We start from the raw sequence: 19,326 nt of genomic DNA, 5'->3' as shown, positions 1-19,326 counted from the left end.
ACATTTTTATTTACAATGATGGCCTACTCCGGCCAAACCCGGACGACGCTGGGCCAATTATGCGCCGCCCTATGGGACTCCCAATCACAGCCAGATGTGACACAGCCTGGATTCGAATCCGGTACCATAGTGACGCCTCTTGCACTGAGATGCAGTGCCTTAGACCGCTGCGCCACTCGGGAGCCCAATAATAATAATAAGACGGGTATCTGATACTTTTTATTTAACATTAAGTGAGATTCAACATAAAACTGTACAATAGTTAAACGTTCCCGTATCTACATCCTTCACCTAATTCCAATTTTCTTTCTCAAAGATCATATAAAGCATTTGTTCCTCTTATTTCTTAAGACTTGCCAAAAAAATAAGGTTATGACAATATCTCATGTTGACACAATAATAAGAACCTGTGAGGAACCAATTAACAGTTCCACAGAGAAGACAAAATAATGCATTGAATAACAAAACGTATTGCCCCGGAGCTCTCTAATATTACTCAGTTCTAATTGGGAGACAACATTTTATTACACAGCCTCATTCATGTACTTTAATTACATGTAAAACACATGCAATTTGCACATCCTGCAAGAAGAGGGTGAGTTTTGCAAGAACAGGTTACGTAAACCTTCAAAATTGTGAGTGACATTTTTTTTACATTTTTCATCAGATCAAATAATGAGAATCTTTACCAACATAATCTTATGCTTTAGACATGGAATCAGTGTATACTGTTGAATAAGAGGACAATAAATCATGGGTATATTCTTGAAAAAGATCAATCAGAGAATATTCTTGAATATTGCATACACAGAAAAATATTCAATCTAGTTTTCTTCAAATCTACATTAAGTAAACACTGAACCACCGTTATTGCATCTTAATTGAAACTGAAACATTGCAAACAGGTCAAAAGCATTAACACAGAGCACATTTAATTTCTACCTGAAATAAAATATTACAGGATCATTACTACTTAATTGCACTAATGACTGTGTGGCATTGTAGCATGTTTCTTTGGTATGTTCACCATTGGTCACATGGCGTGTTATATCAGCCATAAATCATTAATTATTTTAATTTGATCAAACTTCTTCCTCTTGATAGCTTGTTCGGCTCAGGCGTAGAAACTGAAGCAGCTTTTCACAGTATTGCAACTAAGATTCGATTGAAGCAAGGAATCTGAAGTCCTTTGCATGAATATCAACACAACAAGCTAGTAAGCCCAGTTGCACAAGTGTGGTCAGTAGGATGATTAATACTGATGTTGTACTTCACAACAAACCATTGAATACCATGCTGCTACTACATTTACTTTAATATATATTGGTTAGCCTGTCTTTTTCAGAAATGAGCCTGTGCCCTGATTAGAATCTTTCTAAACATCTACGCTAGTCATTTTAAACACAACGGTTATGTTGCCACCACCTGGCTGCGGCAAGGAAACGTATCTTCCCTGTGTGGCAACATCTTCAATCAGCTTAATTAGGATATTCTTACATCCACATACATTCTTACATGTGTCTGCCTGCAATAAGACACTACATTACACCTCAACATAGGCAAATGATCCTCCAAGAAGTGTAGGTAAGAAGTCCCTCATATGGTAAAGGCAATGAGCTACAAAAATAACACAAAGGGTCCAGCTTTTCAACAGAATGTTCCCTATATATCAATTATGAAATCCATATTTTCCTCTTCTCATACAGCAAGGCAGCAGTACACATTCTTCAAAGCACTCTTCCACTTCCCAATGAGCTCCTTTGACTGACCAACCTCCGACATCCCTAGTGAGGATGCACGTACAGTATAATATATATCTCAAACTGCAGACCACATCCATTCATTGAAATCAGTGATGTAGTGGTAAAAAAACAAAGTGGGTAAACTGATCGCCGGGTAGCAGAGAAGAAAGTAGCGCTCCTTATACTTCAATGCATTTTTCCGCAAAATGTGGATAAACTATCCCACAAAGAAAATTTTAAAAAAGGTCAGTAAACTGCATTTACTCACCACTGATTGATACTTAAGGCACAGTTTGTAGTGTTTTTCAAGGTTTTATGAAAACAGTTCACCATCAGTCCCTTCTGAGACTTTGACTCTATCTTGGCTTGCAAAGCTGCACATTCATCGCTTGTTGAGAGAGAAGGGGACATGGGTGTCTACTTGGCTGTAAGAGGAGGGGATTGCATTTCATCGACACCGAAGAGACACCCAAGCTTCTGCTGGAGATCATTCCACACTGCACCCATCTAGTTGTCAAACAAACAAAGTAGTCTGTTATAGTGAAAGCATCCTCTGACCAAAATTCCAAGACGATCATCTTATAATTGTGTATCTATTAAAGATTAGAATCAACACACACACACACACACACACACACACACACATCAACCTAATGAACTGTGTGCTCTACTACATCAACTAAATCCTTACAAATCCATGCCTGACACTGTATATTTCCAGGTGAGTCTCACCTCTTGGTGACCTTGGACCTGTGAGTTGACGAAGGCTCCCAGGATGTGAGAGGTGATGGGCAGGTATGTGAAGATGAGCTGAGTCTCCTGGTGAAGGCAGAACAGGGAGAAGTAGTTCCGCAGTTCCATGGTCTGAATGGCGTTCTCCTGCTGTTGGGGGAGGATACAAACCATTACTTCACAAACCACAACCATATGATGGTTATCAAGAGGAACAACCTCATTGATCATAAGACTATGCTGTCATGGCCTTGTCTGTAGGAGTCAGTGTTGAAAAACATGACATATGAGATCCATTCTAAAGGCTGAAATGCCCAACTGTCAAATGCAATATCGTCCTAAGATGGTTTTAGTGTGAGAAATGTGGTAGGATATACAAGGATATCAATCCTTATACCAGGGTATCAATCAACTACCCAATGATGGCATATAGGAAAATGCTGTTCCCTCCTTCCTCTCAATGTCAGAGAGGACACAGTCTCTCCGAGGGAGGGAGGGTTGGCCTGTGATGTCAGGATAATAAAGATTAAATAATGTCAACAGTGTTGATTTGACGTGTGACAACCCTGAGTAAACGAGGAAGGAAGAGCGTTTTTCAAGCACACTGAGTGAGTGAGAGAGTGAGAGAGAGAGAGAGAAAGGGGAAGAGAAGGAGATAGAATGAATGAGAAAGAGAACCTGCACAATGCGAGACTCCAGTTGCTCCACTGACACCTGCTCTTTGGGCTGCACTGTGGCACTCATCATCTGCCTCTTCATCATACCGTACTTCTGCAGCGCTCTCTGGTGCTCGTGCAATACTCCCTTCTCATGCCGCTCACACAGATCCTATGGGACACAACAACAACAACACACACACACGGTAAGAAATAACTAAATAACTACCCTATTTTTACATCATAGTATTTAACAGACACTTGTCCAGAACGACTTACAGTAAGTAGTGAGTGCATACTTTTTTGTACTGGTCCCCCGTGGGAATCGAACCCACAACCCTGGCGTTGCAAGCACCATGCTCTACAAACTGAGCCACACGGGTCAAAGATATATTGTTAACACTCTAAATTAAGTTGCTGTTATACCTGTGTAGTGCATTTGTAATAACACTAGTAACATTGCATTAACTTGATACAGAGTTCTTCAGTAACTGCATTTTTTTACATTTCTCCAACTCACTCTGTATGATTGCAGCAAATCCAAGAATAGATTCAGTTTTTCCACAACATCGTCCTCTTCTCTCCTCCCCTTAAGATATCAATGAATAAATGATTATGTTTTGCACGCAGGTAGAGTTCGGCAATAGCACAGTAGAGCAGGTGGTACGTATACAGTGAGCTGGATTGTACCTGCTGAGCACCTTTGTCGGCTAGCAGAGCAAACTCCACGGAAAGGCCTTTCAGAGACTGACGGAGAATGCCCCAGGTGCTTTGGGATGAGGCCAGAGAGGGAATGGGTGAACCATCGGAGCCCAGTGTACTGCAACAGAAAGCATAACTAGAGAAGCTGGACCAGTACGGTGTCTTGGCTGACAAAAACGATTTGAAGTGAAAACCCTGAAAAGGAAAAGAAAACAAATCCTTTACAATTGCCAACATTTTCTTCCCCAGAACTGTTGTATGGGTGGGGTAGCTAGCATAATACGTTTCCTTGGGCCAAAACACTTGTGTAGAGAGGGGCGATAGAGAAAGAGAGCTTTAAGCCCTGTAAATGCTGAGTTCTGTACCTGAGCTCCCTTCCAAACATTAGCAAATCAGTGGCGTTTTCCTTGGAGCGCTCGGCCATCTTCTCTGCCCGGTCCCGCAGCTTGTGAAAGCTGTTGTGGATATTCCTGATCAGTTCCCTGCTTGATGAAAACTGGGCCTGGATATCAGCTGGGAGATATTCCTACAGCACAGATGTACCAAGACTCACACTGCTGCATCTCAGTAGGATTTCAAATAGTAATTTGAAAAAGAAAGAAAAAAAATCTGTAAGTAATTACTCATAATAGAAACAATACAAACCTTTGCCAGAGTTGCCATTGTATTAGTCATGAATTCATCTCCCATTTTCTTGCAAGCATCACGCATTTTCACTTGAACGTCCTGAGAGTAAGAGAGAGAGAGTAAAGTTGTGTGAGCAGTACGGTCATTATCCATGGCAAGCCAAAGAACAATGTGATCTTGGCACAGACAACTAGCAGAGATGAAGCAAAGTGATCTTTTCAGTAGCAGAGACGTACTGAGCCGTTGAAGGTGAGAAAGGTCTTGACCAGTTCGTCCTCGGAGAAGAAGGGGTGTCGTGCCACTAGGTTGATGAACCGGCCCAGAGCACGCCGCCTTCCCTCTATAAAGTCCCTCTCAGACATGGAGGTCAGGACTGTAGACAGACAGAGGTCAGTTAAAGAGCCAGCATATTCAGTTGTTCTGCTTCTGTAAAACAGAAGAGATCATACCGTTTTATGTAATACAGTCAGGGTTGGCTCTTGAAGTAACTAATCAACCTGGATTACTTTTTCAAAAGTGTAATTGGATTACTTACATTCTTAAAAACAGCTAATTACTTTCGGGATTACTTCATCTATCTATACTTCATCTTGATAAAACTTTGTCATCATTGCTGTCATTTAGCGCACCATCAGCACTTCTCACATGCTCTCAGAGATTCTATTATTCTGCTGATCGCCCATCAAGGGTGGATGGCTTCTTAAATCATCTGGACTACAGAGTTCCTGCTTGCTGCTTTGAAGCAGTGCAGTTTCAATCTCTCTTTCCTTCGTGAAATGCTTTCTGATTGCACAATATTTCAAAATGTAGGCCTAATCATGGGAAAAACACTACTGAATGCAACCAATGTGGTTACTGTTTAAGAGAAAAGGGTCTAAGCGTTCTGGTCTGAATTGTATTTAATATTCAACAAAGGGCACTCATGTCTGGCATTAAAGGTAGGTGCATAGGCATATACATTAAATGTACTGTTAGATATACATTTCACGGCTAACTATCAGTAATAGGCTATATTTTGAGTTAGCGATCTAGCTAACCACTTCCTCATGTGGTGAATTAGCCCCAAATAAAACTAGCCTCAAAATATAAATTTGTGCCCAAAAAGATGTAGACAAATGAATATCTATTGAACAAAAAAATATTTAAAAATCTGTAAGCCTATTTTCATTAGAAAATAAAAAGAATTGCCTAGTTGCCAAACCCCAAATCCATGACAAATCACCGTTTAGGTTGCAATTCAAAACAGCTGGAATCATGCAGTTGTACTTGAACATGATGTTAGAATAAACCATGTATTTCTTGAATCATACCGTGTTAGTAGTCTAGTACACCTCTGAATAAAAAAAGTTGAATTACTTTATAAGATGATAAGGCTACCATTATTTTCTATTGCGTGACCCCACAGCAATTGTGGTGCAACCAGATCATGGGCTGGTGCCAACAAGTGAAAATGTTAGTATGGAGCCCTGTGACTATGCTCTTACACATAGAATATAACATGAATTATAGGATCTTTAGGCTGACCCCATTTGGAAATAATAACGTTACTAAATGAAAAAATACTATATTAAATCAACATTTTTAGAAGTGAAAGTAATGCAAAAGTAATCCAAATGTAATCAGATACTTATTTGGAGTAATCCAAAATATTATTTATCATGTAACTGTAATCCGTAACGGATTACATTTTTTAAGTTAGGCGCCCAACCCTGAATAAAGTAATAACATTGGTATCTAATAATGGTAATATAAAGACAGAGTTCATGTCTGCTGTGGGAACACAGGTGAAGTTGGATTAATAGAATTGGAGTTCCTTTGGAGCAGCGGGACCCCAGCTCTGATGCAGAGTGGAACACTTATTTACAGATCAAAGACTCACTCTCCTAATAATCAAACGATCTGACTGACATCCTCTACACTGCATGCACAATTATTAGGCAAGTGAGTATTCTGATCTTATCATTATTTCTATTCACATTTTCGAACTTCAAACCGTATAAACTTGAACGCTTATTGGATTTAATCATTTTCAGGTGATATGTATTTGTGTAATGAGTGAGGGTGTGGCGAAAGTGAATAACACCTTATATCAAGGTGTGCATAATTATTAGGCAGCCTCATTACCTCAGGTAAAATGGGCCAAAAAAGAGATTTAACTGACACTGAAAAGCCAAAAATGTCAAATGCCTTTCAGACGGATGCGACACTCTTTAAATAGCTAAACTATTGAGGTGTGACCACCGGACAATCAAACGTTTTGTTAGCGAATAGTCAACTGGGGCGCAAAAAAACGCATGGGGAAGAAAAGGCGCAAATTAACTGCAAAAGACTTGAGAAGAATTAAACGTCAAACTACCAGGAACCCATTATCCTCCAGTGCCACCGTATTCCAGAACTGCAACCTACCTGGAGTGTTCAGAAGTACAAGGTGTCAAGTGCTCAGAGACATGGCCAAGGTCAAGAAGACTGAAACAAGACCACCACTGAATAAGATTCACAAGTTGAAGCGTCAAGATTGGGCAAAGAAATACCTGAAGACAGATTTTTCAAAGGTTTTATGGACAGATGAAATGAAAGTGACTCTTGATGGACCAAATGGATGGGCCCGTGGCTGGATCAGTAATGGACACAGGGCACCACTTTGATTCAGGTGCCAGCAAGGTGAAGGAGGGGTACTGGTATGGGCTGCTATCATTGAGGATGAGGTAGTTGGACCTTTTCGGGTTGAAGATGGACTGAAACTCAACTCCCAAACCTACTGCCAGTTTCTAGAAGATTCTTTCGTCAAACAGTGGTACAGGAAGAAGTCCTCAGCATTCTAGAAGACCATGATCTTTATGCAGGACAATGCTCCATCACATGCATCCAAGTACTCCACTGATTGGCTAGCCAGCAAGGGCCTCAAAGATGTATGAATAACGACCTGGCCCCCTTCCTCACCTGACTTAAATCCTATTGAGAACTTGTGGGCCCTTCTCAAACGTGAGATTTACAGTGAGGGAAGACAATACACCTCTTTGAACAGCATTTGGGAGGCTGTGTTTGCTGCTTCAGCGAAAGTTGATCGTGAACAGATCAAGAAACTGACATACTCCATGGATGGAAGGCTCATGGCAGTTCTTGATTATAAGGGTGGCTATATTGGTCACTGAATATTTTTGAAAGGCCAAAAATGTTATATAATTGTCATTTTGTGCTACTTATCTGTTACACTTACTCTAAAAATTGAGAATCAACAAGTGAGTTGAGAGAAATTATTTTTGTAATTTAGTTGCCTAATAATTCTGCACACTAATAGTTGCCTAATAATTGTGCACACTTATATATTTCCCTGAAAAAGACAAAACTCACTTTTCCTTTGTTAAACATTCAGGTTTGAGGTTCAATAACATTTTGGATTGACTGAGAGCATTGTGTTTGTTCAACAGTAAAATTAATCCCGAGGAATACAATTTGCATAACAATTGTGCACTCAGTGTATATACCTCCTTTCAGCATTCTCTTAGGCGGCAATGCAGGCACCATTCTGTAGGCAAACCTCTGCAGCAAGAGCTCGTGGAAGACATCGAAATCACTGTACCGCCGGTAAACAGATATCTTAAAATGCTGAAAAAGTTAAAACAAATATTAAATCTGTGAATAACCGAGATGTGCAAAATAACATAATGCTTTGGGTTGTGAATTCAACAAATAGATTGACAATGGATGCGTTTGTCATGCGTTGGCTTTAGTTCATACTGATTGTGAATGCTCACTGCACAGAAACAAGACCAGCTCTGTTCAGCTTAGGCATCCAGTGTAAAAGATGCAATGTATACATTCATTTTTAGATGGACCCTTACCAACAAGCATTAAAGCCATTCGTTTCACCAAGCCAAAAATGCTGAAATAATTGAGAAGCCCGGAATAGAGGCAGAGGGAATTACAGAATTTTTGGAGTTATGATCAAAATTCCTATTAATAAATGTTGCTTGTAATGCACAAATGTGACCTATTTGAAGTAAAAAAAGGTAAATACATCGTAAAATATATGCTTGACCTTTTCTATTAATAATTTCCTTGACTGTTCTTCTAACAAAGCCCATTTATGTTACACTCATATGTAATTAAATGCAGCTTTCACCTGGCTGGTGATCTGGTACTCCACGTGTTTGAGGAACAGACCCTTCTTTTCAGGAATTAGCTCCACCTGGACTGTATCCCTGGCAAGCAGCTTGCCCAGAGTCTGGGACACCGTGAGGGGGCTCTCCTGAGTTGGCTGCATCCTCAGAGTCTGGAGATCCTTGAACTCACCAAGTTGGGGCTTAGGGAACTCTGTCAAACAAACACCAAGTCAAACATCAGTAACCAATGCTCTCATCTACTCGTTTATCTAGAAGGCAATCAGCACATCTATGCTCACAGACAAAGTGTACACATCCAGCTCTATTGAACTAATAGACATCATTTATGATTTCCTGTAGTGCAGTTTTGAATATAAAACATTTTCCTACACACATCCATGTTGTGTGGGAAAAGCAAGGATGTTCCAGCGTACATTTGACATTCCACCTCCCTTAGTGGCCCTCTGATCCTTCAGACACTTGAATCCTCCCATTCACATTTTTTCAGCTACTTTTATTTAATCAAGGGAGCCCAATTGAGACCAGTGTCTCATTTGCAATGGTGCCCTGAGGACAAAAACGGCATCAATACAATAAATATAAAAATAAACTACAATTCAGCTATAAATACATTACAACAAGTTAGAATAGTCAATTGAAACAATTGCACACTTCCGTGAACTCATTTACCAACAGAGTTTTAAACTGCCCTATCGGCACCAGGGAATCCAGGTGGAAATTGTTGGTAAGGTATTCCATAACTGAGGTGTTAAAACTAAAGGCAAATTTACCAAACTTTGTGGAGACAACCGGTACCTCAAGAGTTATGAAAACCTCCTAACGGGATTGGTATCTCATATTGAAATATTTCAACAGGGAAGTGAGGTATGTTGGAATCTTGTGGAGCAGAGCTTTGTAAACAAGAAAGGAGTAATACAGTGATCTACAGGATTGTAGTGAGGTCCAGCCAACCTTCTGATACATGATGCAGTGATGAGTATTAAAACTGTCAGTGAAGCGCGCTACGGTAGACGGCATCCAACGGTTTAAGAGTAGTGGCTTGCTGCAGTCTGGTAAAAGTATTTGCCCCCTTTCAGATTCTCTCTATTTTTTGCATATTTTTGATACTGAATGTTATCAGATCTTCAACCAAAACCTAATATTAGATAAAGGGAACATGAGTTTACATATAGCAAAAAAAGTTGTACTTATTTTATTTATTTAATTCACACAGTTGTGCGACACCCAATTCCCCTGTGTGAAAAAGTAATTCACCCTTACACTCAATAACTGGTTGTGCCACCTTTAGCTGCAATGACTGCAACCAAATGCTTCCTGTAGTTGTTGATCAGTATCTCACATCGCCTGAGGCAGCAAAGCATCCCCAAACCATCACACTACCACCACCATGCTTGACCGTTGTCATGAGGTTCTTACTGTGGAATGCAGACTCTTGGAAGAATGTTCTATGATTGATTCAAAAGTATAACTTTTTGGACGACATGGGTCCCATTATGCCTGACGAAAACCAAACACTGCATTCCACAGTAATAACCTCATACCAACGGTCAAGCATGGTGGTGGTAGTGTGATGGTTTGCCTCAGGACCTGGATGACTTGTCTTAATAGAAGGAACCATGAATTCTGCTCTGTATCAGATAATTCTACAGGAGAATGTTAGGCCATCCGTCTGTGAGCTGAAGCAGAAGCGCAGCTGGCTAATGCATCAAGACAATGATCCAAAACACACAATCAAGTCTACATGAAAATGGCTAAAAAGCAATACATTTGAAGTTTTGGAATGGCCTAGTCAAAGTCCAGACCTCATCCCAATTGAGATGTTGTGGCAGGACTTGAAACAAGCAGTTCATGCTTGAAAACCCACAAATGTCACGGAGTTACAACAGTTCTGCATGAAAGAGTGGTCCAGAATTCCTCCACAGTGACGTGAGACTGATAAACAATTGGGTTGGAGTCATTGCAGCTAAAGGTGGCACAACCAGTTACTGAGTGTAAGAGGGCAAATACTTTTTCACGGCACTGTATATAAATAGTAAAGAGCACAGGTCCCAATACCAACCCCTGCGGTACACCTTTTGTAATATTGAGGAAACTAGACTTGACACCATTAGAAAGCCCACATGACTCTCCCTAAACTCAAATGTCTCTTAAGTCTTTGAAACAATTATGATGGTGTGATTCATGTGATCCTGAACTTCACCCTCCTTGACATTCCACAGAGATATGAGCAGAGTTAATCGTCCTCCTACAACAACTAGGAAACAAGCTCTACCATAGCTCAGCAGAGAAAACGTGACATCAGTTTCACAGAAAGCAGTCAGCTGCCATATTGGCAGCACTTGAAATAACACAGAGGGCCCTAAATAATCATATGAGCTTTGGAACAGAGCTCTAACTCAGGGCTGTGTTCGGAGTAATGGCTACCTCTGAAAAACCAAAGACGACGACTCCTCTCCAACTTAATGGTACTGTACACTAACACTCATGCTTTTCTTCACAAAAACCTAGCCACAGAATGTGAAAGTAAACGGATTCATATAATCAAGAAATACAAGTGTACTTAAGAGAGAGGGAAGAGTTCTTCCTGTGACTTTCATTATGATTGTTCACAGAGCTGTTCCAGAGGAAAAAAAGGGCAGGGAAAGGTTGTGTGTCTTTCACAGAGACATGGGAATGGAGCTGGTGTATTCTCGGACGCAATGCCCAGAGGTTAGAGGAAACAGGCCAACAAATACAACACACTACGATAAAACCAGGACCAGCTTTTTAGCACAGCACACTTGCTGGTTTTGTGTGCAAATGCAATGTGTACTTTAGCTTGTCACGTGCATATTCAACTTCACACAATATATAGCGAAGTGAACTTTCTCACACAAGCTGTTCATAGGGGTCACAAAGGTTTTTGACCTTAGATACTTAACAGTCAAGCCACTGATTAAGCTACACATTTACTGCTGTGTCCTCACTTGAAAACAACTAGTTAAAAGGCTTACCTTGTATGCAGTTCTCTAAGAGTTTTGGGCTTGGTTGCTTTCCTTGCTGAGCAAGCGCGATCAACGCCAGTGCTTTATATAGGGACAACTTGCTTAAGAATCCATCAGTGTAGTCAACATGCTCAGCAATCTGAAAAAGACAAGGACATTACAGGACTCTCTTAACAGGTCATTGCTCAATCCAAGGTCGAAATTCAGCAGTGGTTGACAAGAAAATGCAGAAAACACTTTAGCAATGATATAAAACAGTAAGAAACATCAAACTGAACCATGAGGTCTCAGCTGAAATACATCTATGAAGCGTTTCCATGGATACTGTGTAACACGTTGTATTTTTCATGTCCCATGTGCTCTTGAATAACACAACTTTTAAAATGCCATCCCCTCAAATACCATCACCTTTCAGTAAGCTTTACTGAAGCAAATACCACTAATTAAATGGCAGCAAGGAGATACTTAGCAGAAACCTCCCTTTCTAATAACTGGTGTTGGAACTAGTATTGTAATTACCCCCTTAGTACTTAGTGGTAAAACAAATATAGGCTTGAGAGGGTCTTTGAATACAGTTGAATAGTTTGTATCAAAGAGCGCTAGATGTTTTTCAAGTCTTTTCTGTTAAAGTGTCTACTTCCTATTCTGCAGAATTTCTTGTTCACTTTTCTTGGAGTTCCAAGAAGGGAAGAGGATAGAAAAGCCATAGGTCTAATACATAACAAACCAGTCTGTGCTTCTGCTTCATAACAACAAAAACATGAGCCTAAAAAAAAAAAACCCACAAACAGCCAGAACTTCCTTTCCACATTTGGCGGGCATTCTAGATCATAGATGTGACAACAAGTAAAGAAAAAGTTGTGTTCACCTGACCCTGCACGGCACTGGGAAGATCTGTTCTGCTGAGCAACCTCTGGAAGACCTCCACCTGCACTCGTTCATCTATCTTACTCCGGATGGCCTCATACACCTCCCTGTAGTATGGAGGCACTGATCCTGAGAGAGGAGGTGCACAAACCATTAGGCAGGGATTTATGTGGATGAAGACATTTCTATTAAATTGCATGATTTGTGGTTAAACATCATGGCAAAATCTTTTTCACTTAACCTAAACAAAACAAATGTATTGGTCGCGTACACATATTTTGCAAATGTTATCGCAGGTTTCTATCTCCAACAGTGCAGTAATACCTAACAATAGAGAAACACACAAACTCCAAAAGAAATAACAGAATGAGCAATGTCAGAGTCCGGATACATATAGATATTTTACACAGTGTACAAAACATTAAGAACACCTGCTCTATCCATGACAGACTGACCAGGTGAATCCATGTGAAAGCTATAATCCCTTATTGATGTCACTTGTTAAATCCACTTAAAATCAGTGTAGATGAAGGGGAGGAGACAAGTTAAAGAAGGATTTCTAAGCCTTGAGACATGGATTGTGTATGTGTGCCATTCAGAGGGTGAATGGGCAAGACAAAAGAATTGAGTGCCTTTGAACGGGGTATGGTAGTAGGTGTCAGGCACACCGGTTTGTCAAGAACTGCAACGCTGCTGTGTTTTTCACGCTCAATCGTTTCCGTGTGTATCAAGAATGGTCCACCACCCAAAGGACATCCAGTCAACTTGACACAACTGTGTGAAGCATTGGAGTCAAGACGGGCCAGCATCCCTTGACACCTTTTAGCGTCCATTCCCCGACAAATTGAAGCTGTTCTGAGGGCAAAATTGGAGGGGGGGTTCAACTCAATATTAGGAAGGTGTTCCTAATGTTTGGTATACTCAGTGTATATGCATATAATGGTTGTGAAAATATGGACAGTATATGAATAGAAAAGGTGTGTACAGCAGTAGTTATATAGAATGAGCCTTGACTAGAATATCGTATATGAAGTGGGTAAAACAGTATGTAAATATAATTAAAGTGGCCAGTGTTCAATGACTATGTACACAGGGGAGCAGTCTCTAATGTACAGGTAGGGCTGAATTCAGGGCTTGTAAAATTATACCTAGGCTAAAAATAAGCCTTCAGCATAAGACCCACTAATAATATAATTATTTTATCAAAATAGATTAACCTGCATTTTTGCAAAAATCACTGACCTGGGTTTCAAATCAGTCTACGAAAATGGCCTTTTTGTTGTAATATAATATTTTACCAGAAGCATGCACATCCACTAATAATGACCAACTTCTGGTAACAGGCATTATAGAACATTAAAAGGTGTAAAATGTAATGTTTTGGGCGACCCAGCATATTCACATAGAAATGTGTGTTATAAATCTGTCATTCTCATTGAAAGCAAGTCTAAGAAGCGGTAGGTCGGTTTGATATGTGCCATTTCTATGCTTCCTGTACTTAAGTTTCATTTTTGCGTTTTTTTACTTTCGGTTTTGTACATCAGCTTCAAACAGCTGAAAATACAATATTTTTCTTATGGAAAATATATTTCACAGTGGTTTAGATGGTACAATGATGCTCTACACTATATTTGCTTGTTTTGTCACAAAATGAAATTAGGCAAACTATTCACATTTTAGTAACCAGGAAATGGCTGAGCGATTTCTGCATAGTGCATCTTAGAGATCACAGATCTCATAAACAATCTCAAGCACAAGCCCACCTGCTAGTGAGTAGCCAGCTAATCTTTATATTTAAAGTCTAGCCAACTTGGATCTACAGTGCATTTTGATGTTACAGCCTTAATTTAACATGTATTAAATTGAGATTTTGTGTCACTTGTCCACACACACACACACACACACACACACACACACGCACGTCAAATTGGAATTATGTTTTTAGAAATGTTTACTAATTAAAAATGAAAAGCTGAAATGTCTTGAGTGAATAAGTATTCAACCCCTGTTATTGCAAGCCTAAATAGGTTCAGTAGTAAAGATTTGCTTAACAAGTCACATAATAAGTTGCATGGACTCACTCTGTGTGCAATAATAGTGTTTAACATGAGTTTTGAATGACTACCTCATCTCTGTACCCCACACACTCTGTAAGGTCCCTCAGTCGAGCACTTAATTTCAAACTCAGATTCCACCACAAAGACCAGGGAGGTTTTCCAATGTTTCTCAAAGAAGGGCACCTATTGGTAGATGGGTAAAAAAGCAGACATCGAATATCCCTTTGAGCATGGTGAAGTTATTAATTACACTTTGGATGGTGTGTCAATACACCCAGTCACTACAAAGATACAGGCATCCTTCCTTACTCAGTTGCCAGGGAGGAAGGAAACAGCTCAGGGATTTCACCATGAGGCCAATGGTGATTTTTAAACAGTTAAAGAGTTTAATGGCTGTGATAGGACAAAACTGAGGATGGATCAACAACAATGTTGTTACTCCACAATACTAACCTAAATGAGAGTTAAAAGAAAGAAAAACATGGATCCTGTTTGCAATAACGCACTAAAGTAGAACTGCAAAAAATGTGTCAAAGAAACAAACTTTATGTCCTGAATACAAAACAATGTTTGGGACAAATCCAACACAACAGATCACTGAGTACAACTCTTCATATCATCAAGCATGATGGTGGCTGCATCATGTTATGGGTATGCTTGTTATCAGCAAGGACTAGGGAGTTTCTTAGGATAATAGGAAACACAATATAGCTACAGTAAGCATAGGCAAAATCCTAGAGGAAAACCTGGTTCAGTCTGCTTTCCAACAGACATATGGAGACAAATTCACCTTTCAGCAGGACAATAACCTAAAACACAAGGCCAAATATACACTGGAGTTGCTTACCAAGAAGACAGTAGGCCAGTTTCCATTGACCCAGGTTTATTCGACAAAAGCAATGTTGCAACAAAAAGAATCCTTGCGACATGTGTCATGGAAACGGCAGATATAGGAGAAACTTTCTCAAGATCGCCCCCAAAAAATTGTTCGACAGGGGTGGATTTTTATTTTGTCTAACTTTCTTTATTTTGACAAATGATGATTGAAACTGTGTTTTTAGAATAAATTATGATTTCCTAATCATTTTGAAGGTGTGATGTCACTGCGTAATTACAAATCTCCACTCCAGGTTTAATTCTAACTGCCTATTGCTTGCAAAATACATTTTTCCACCCCAAAAAATATTATGTTTCTTTGCAGAACAAGGATTGTCCTGACTTTCAAGAATGCATGAATTGTCTCGCCTTGCTTTTCTGGTTGGCTGGCAAGTTTCACCATCCAATTCTTTCAGATCTACAGGTGTGCAAGTTTTACCATGGCATGGACTGCAGCGATACGCTGGCAGATGAGATTTATTAGATTATGGCAAATATGAGCAAATTATTGCATTCTATACATGTTGGCTTTTGTGGGCTACCTGAGACATGCAACAGATAGGTGGGAGAGCATACAGGTTGCCGCCAATTTATTAAATGCGAAATTTGCCTAAATCTGTAATGGAAAGTTCATCCACTACATTTTTATTCGACACTGTCGTCTTTTTTGTATGTGTGATGTCATTACATCCAGGTGTTTTTATTGAAACGAGATAGTTCAATGGAAACGCACTCTAGCAGGTTATTGTCACATATATTTTCTAACTGTCGACCAAAAAAATAAATCACTGGACAAGTTAATGGAAACATAGCTGGTGAATGTTCCGGAGTGGCTTAGTTATAGTTTTGACTTAAATTGGCTTGAAAACCTATGCCAAGAAAACGGCTGTCTAAGCAATGATCAACAACCAACTTTACAGAGCTTGAAGAATGTTTTCAAGAATAATGTGAAAATATTGTACAATCCAGGTGTGCAAAGCTCTTAGAGACTTACCCAGAAAGACTCACAGCTGTAATCGCTGCCAAAAGTTATTCTAACATGTATTGTGTCAGGGGGTTGAATACTTGTAATCAAGATATATTAGTGTTTTATTTTTTTATAAATGCTTTACCAAATGTTAGAATTTTTCTTCCACTTTGACAGACTATTTTGTGTAGATCGTTCACAAAAAAATGACAAATGCATTTTAATCCCACCTTGTAACACAACAAATTGTGGAAAATGTCAAGGGGTGTGAACACTGTGCATACAGCTAACTGACAAAATAAAGGAAATGCCAACATAAAGTCTCTTAATAGGGTGCTGGGGCACCACGATCCAGAGCAGCTTTACTGCACCTTGGCTTAGATTCTACAAGCGTCTGGAACTCTATTGGAGGGATGCGACACCATTCGTTTGCAAGAAATTCCATTTGATATTTTGTTGATGGTGGTGGAAAACACTGTCTCAGGCACCACTCCAGAATCTCCCATAAGTGTTCCATTGTTCAACCATGACATATGGTTTTCAACGTTTTCATATGCCATCGTTTCATGCTCATCAAACCATTCAGTGGCCACTCGTGCTCTGTGGGATGGGGGCATTGTAATCCATAGCATAGCCACGGCAGAAAAATAATGGCCTGCCCAGCATTTTCATACATTACCCTAAACATGATAGGATGTTAATTGCCTAATTAACTCAGGAACCACCTGCTTTCAATATACTTTGTATCCCTCATTTCCATTATCCTGGCAGTTATGGGTGAAACAGTGCTTAAAATAATGTATTTTTGTATTGGCAAACATGTTTACAAAGTAAACTTAATCATATGTCATTTTCATAATGAAAGAAATTAAAAAATAAACTAGCGACAATTTTCCTATGGTAGTCTGGGTACCAACTAACTTTCTACTCCTGTCATTTGCCAAGAGGCTGGTAAAAAAAAATGCAATACATCAGAATACCCAATGTTAGAATGTTTGTAATCAAATGTATGAATTCAATTCATGTTTTTCTATCAGTATAATTTGCATAAATATTGTGATTGGATGATAGCTGTGAGGGTTATCGAATCAGGAACAAATCTTAATGATAGAATGTTCATATGAAGAGTGCCTAAAGTCTCTTAGGCAAATGACAGGAGAGGCAAGTAGTGGAATAATAGCTAAACAGAAGACAACGAGGCTAGTCATATGCTATGGAACGTTGAATACGTGATTTGGACAGGTCATAGAAATATAATCTAGATTGTAATTCTATGGGACAGGTAACATCCATAACAGGTGAGAACATGACAATGAGCAGACCAATGCAACAGTACAGCAGCCTACCCTACCGTATAAAAACCTACAGTTATCTGTCAAATCACCCATAATTGTTCTTGTCTACATTTACATTTTAGTCATTTAGCAGACGCTCTTATCCAGAGCGACTTACAGTAGTGAATGCATACATTTTTTTTCTCCGTACTGGTCCCCCGTGGGAAACGAACCCACAACCCTGGCGTTGCAAACACCATGCTCTACCAACTGAGCCACACGGGATCTATTACTATTACTGTTCTGTACTTTTATGTATTTGTAAGTTTTATGTGAACCCCAGGAAGAGTAGCTGCTGCATGTGCAGTAGCTAATAGGGATCCTAATAAACTAAACACCCGTGCTAAACGTGTAATCTAAAGCTCAGATGAGTAGCCTGTATTTTACAATTCGCAGTAAACCTACTATATTACTGTTTATCTTAAAGTTGACAGGTTTTGTAGTTACATCACGAATCGTAGGCGACACTATTAGGCTCTGACACTTCACACCGAGTTCTCTGAATTCAATCACAAACATAACCCCCCAAAAAAACATTATTTCGCCTGTCGCCACGTAGAACGTTTACAAAAAGTCGAAAACACATTCTGAAATGTAACATAAAGATGTGGAACATAACATATATTTAGCAAATTACCTTCATTGAGCTCGCCTGCCATAGTTTAGATTGTCATGTGAGCACGACAGCACCTCCATGTGATTTCCTGAAGAAAAAAACCCGAAGAATTAACTATTTCTTAAAGTTGTAGTGAACTTTGGATTTTTGCCAGATTTCAGACTTTATGCAGCAGTACTGTATATGTCCAAACATTATTGTAGGCACTAGACAAGACCTGGATTACTGCAAACTGGATATTGGGAATCCAGAACATAGGAGCATAGGTGAACAAGTGGATCCTCCCCCACAAAGGCTTGAAAAATCTCAAATATGCCTCTGTCCTCGAATATAATTACTTTCCCACTTTCCCACTGGCTGTCTAAAAAAAGTAATAAAAAAGGAAATTGTGTCATCTGGTTTGCTAAATATAAGGAATTTGACCTATAGCATTTACTTTTACTTTGTACTTTTACTCAAGTAGTATTTTACTGGGTTACTTTCACTTTTACTTGAGTCATTTTATATTAAGGTAGCTTTACTTTTACCCAAGTATGACAATCCAGTACTTTTCCACCTCTGCCTAACCATAACTTGATTTGAAAAAAACTCTAGCCAAATAAATCAAAGAACATCTATTTGAGGACCAGTGCACCAAATCTATTTATTGGATATTGATATACAAATGTGTATATGATTACATTGTAAGCAATTTTTACTTGTTCGTCGTTGGGTTCAGACGGTCTAAAAGTTTGAAGGGTGATTTGTGGATTTCTCTCCTCCAATAGATCCCGAAAGAGAGAAAAAAAACAGTCAAGTAACTAGCAGGACTCTAAATTGATCATTTAAAAAATATTGTTATTGGACAGTGTGTGTGTCATAATGATTTCCTGGATAGAGCCCAATAGTTTGTTCATTTATCCCTTCACTCAGCAGGTCGACTGGACAACTCGCTCTTACTGAAAATATGCCTGGGTGTGTGCAGCTCCACCATCTCGCCACCAGAGGCCACTACACACAAATCATTTGCAGGAGACAGCGGCGCTGCGTGAGGAGTGGGGTT

General features: G+C 39.5%; 1 protein-coding gene across 2 annotated transcripts; it reads right to left on the bottom strand.

Moving 5' to 3' along the window:
* Nucleotides 1-204: 204 nt before the first annotated feature.
* LOC115198405 (sorting nexin-8) lies at nucleotides 205-18,581 on the bottom strand. Of its 2 annotated transcripts, XR_003879225.1 has the most exons (14): nucleotides 18,306-18,327; nucleotides 12,436-12,563; nucleotides 11,577-11,706; nucleotides 8,583-8,773; nucleotides 7,945-8,065; nucleotides 4,696-4,832; nucleotides 4,478-4,558; nucleotides 4,198-4,358; nucleotides 3,821-3,950; nucleotides 3,651-3,719; nucleotides 3,153-3,302; nucleotides 2,475-2,624; nucleotides 2,011-2,249; nucleotides 205-1,784 (listed from the first exon to the last, which is right to left on the bottom strand). XR_003879225.1 is itself a non-coding variant. In XM_029760324.1 (13 exons), exons 1-13 carry the CDS (start codon nucleotides 18,325-18,327, stop codon nucleotides 2,160-2,162), a joined length of 1,560 nt encoding a protein of 519 aa, XP_029616184.1. In that variant the 5' UTR covers nucleotides 18,328-18,581; the 3' UTR covers nucleotides 205-2,159. The 2 variants fall into 2 exon arrangements, 1 of the variants encoding a protein (XP_029616184.1); XM_029760324.1 differs by having other exon boundaries at nucleotides 205-2,249; nucleotides 18,306-18,581.
* Nucleotides 18,582-19,326: the final 745 nt, after the last annotated feature.

Source organism: Salmo trutta, chromosome 1 (assembly GCF_901001165.1).
Source record: "Salmo trutta chromosome 1, fSalTru1.1, whole genome shotgun sequence".
Taxonomy (NCBI): Eukaryota; Metazoa; Chordata; class Actinopteri; order Salmoniformes; family Salmonidae; genus Salmo; species Salmo trutta.
The sequence above is the reverse complement of the archived record's forward strand: the minus strand, read 5'-3'. Positions and strand labels throughout refer to the sequence as shown.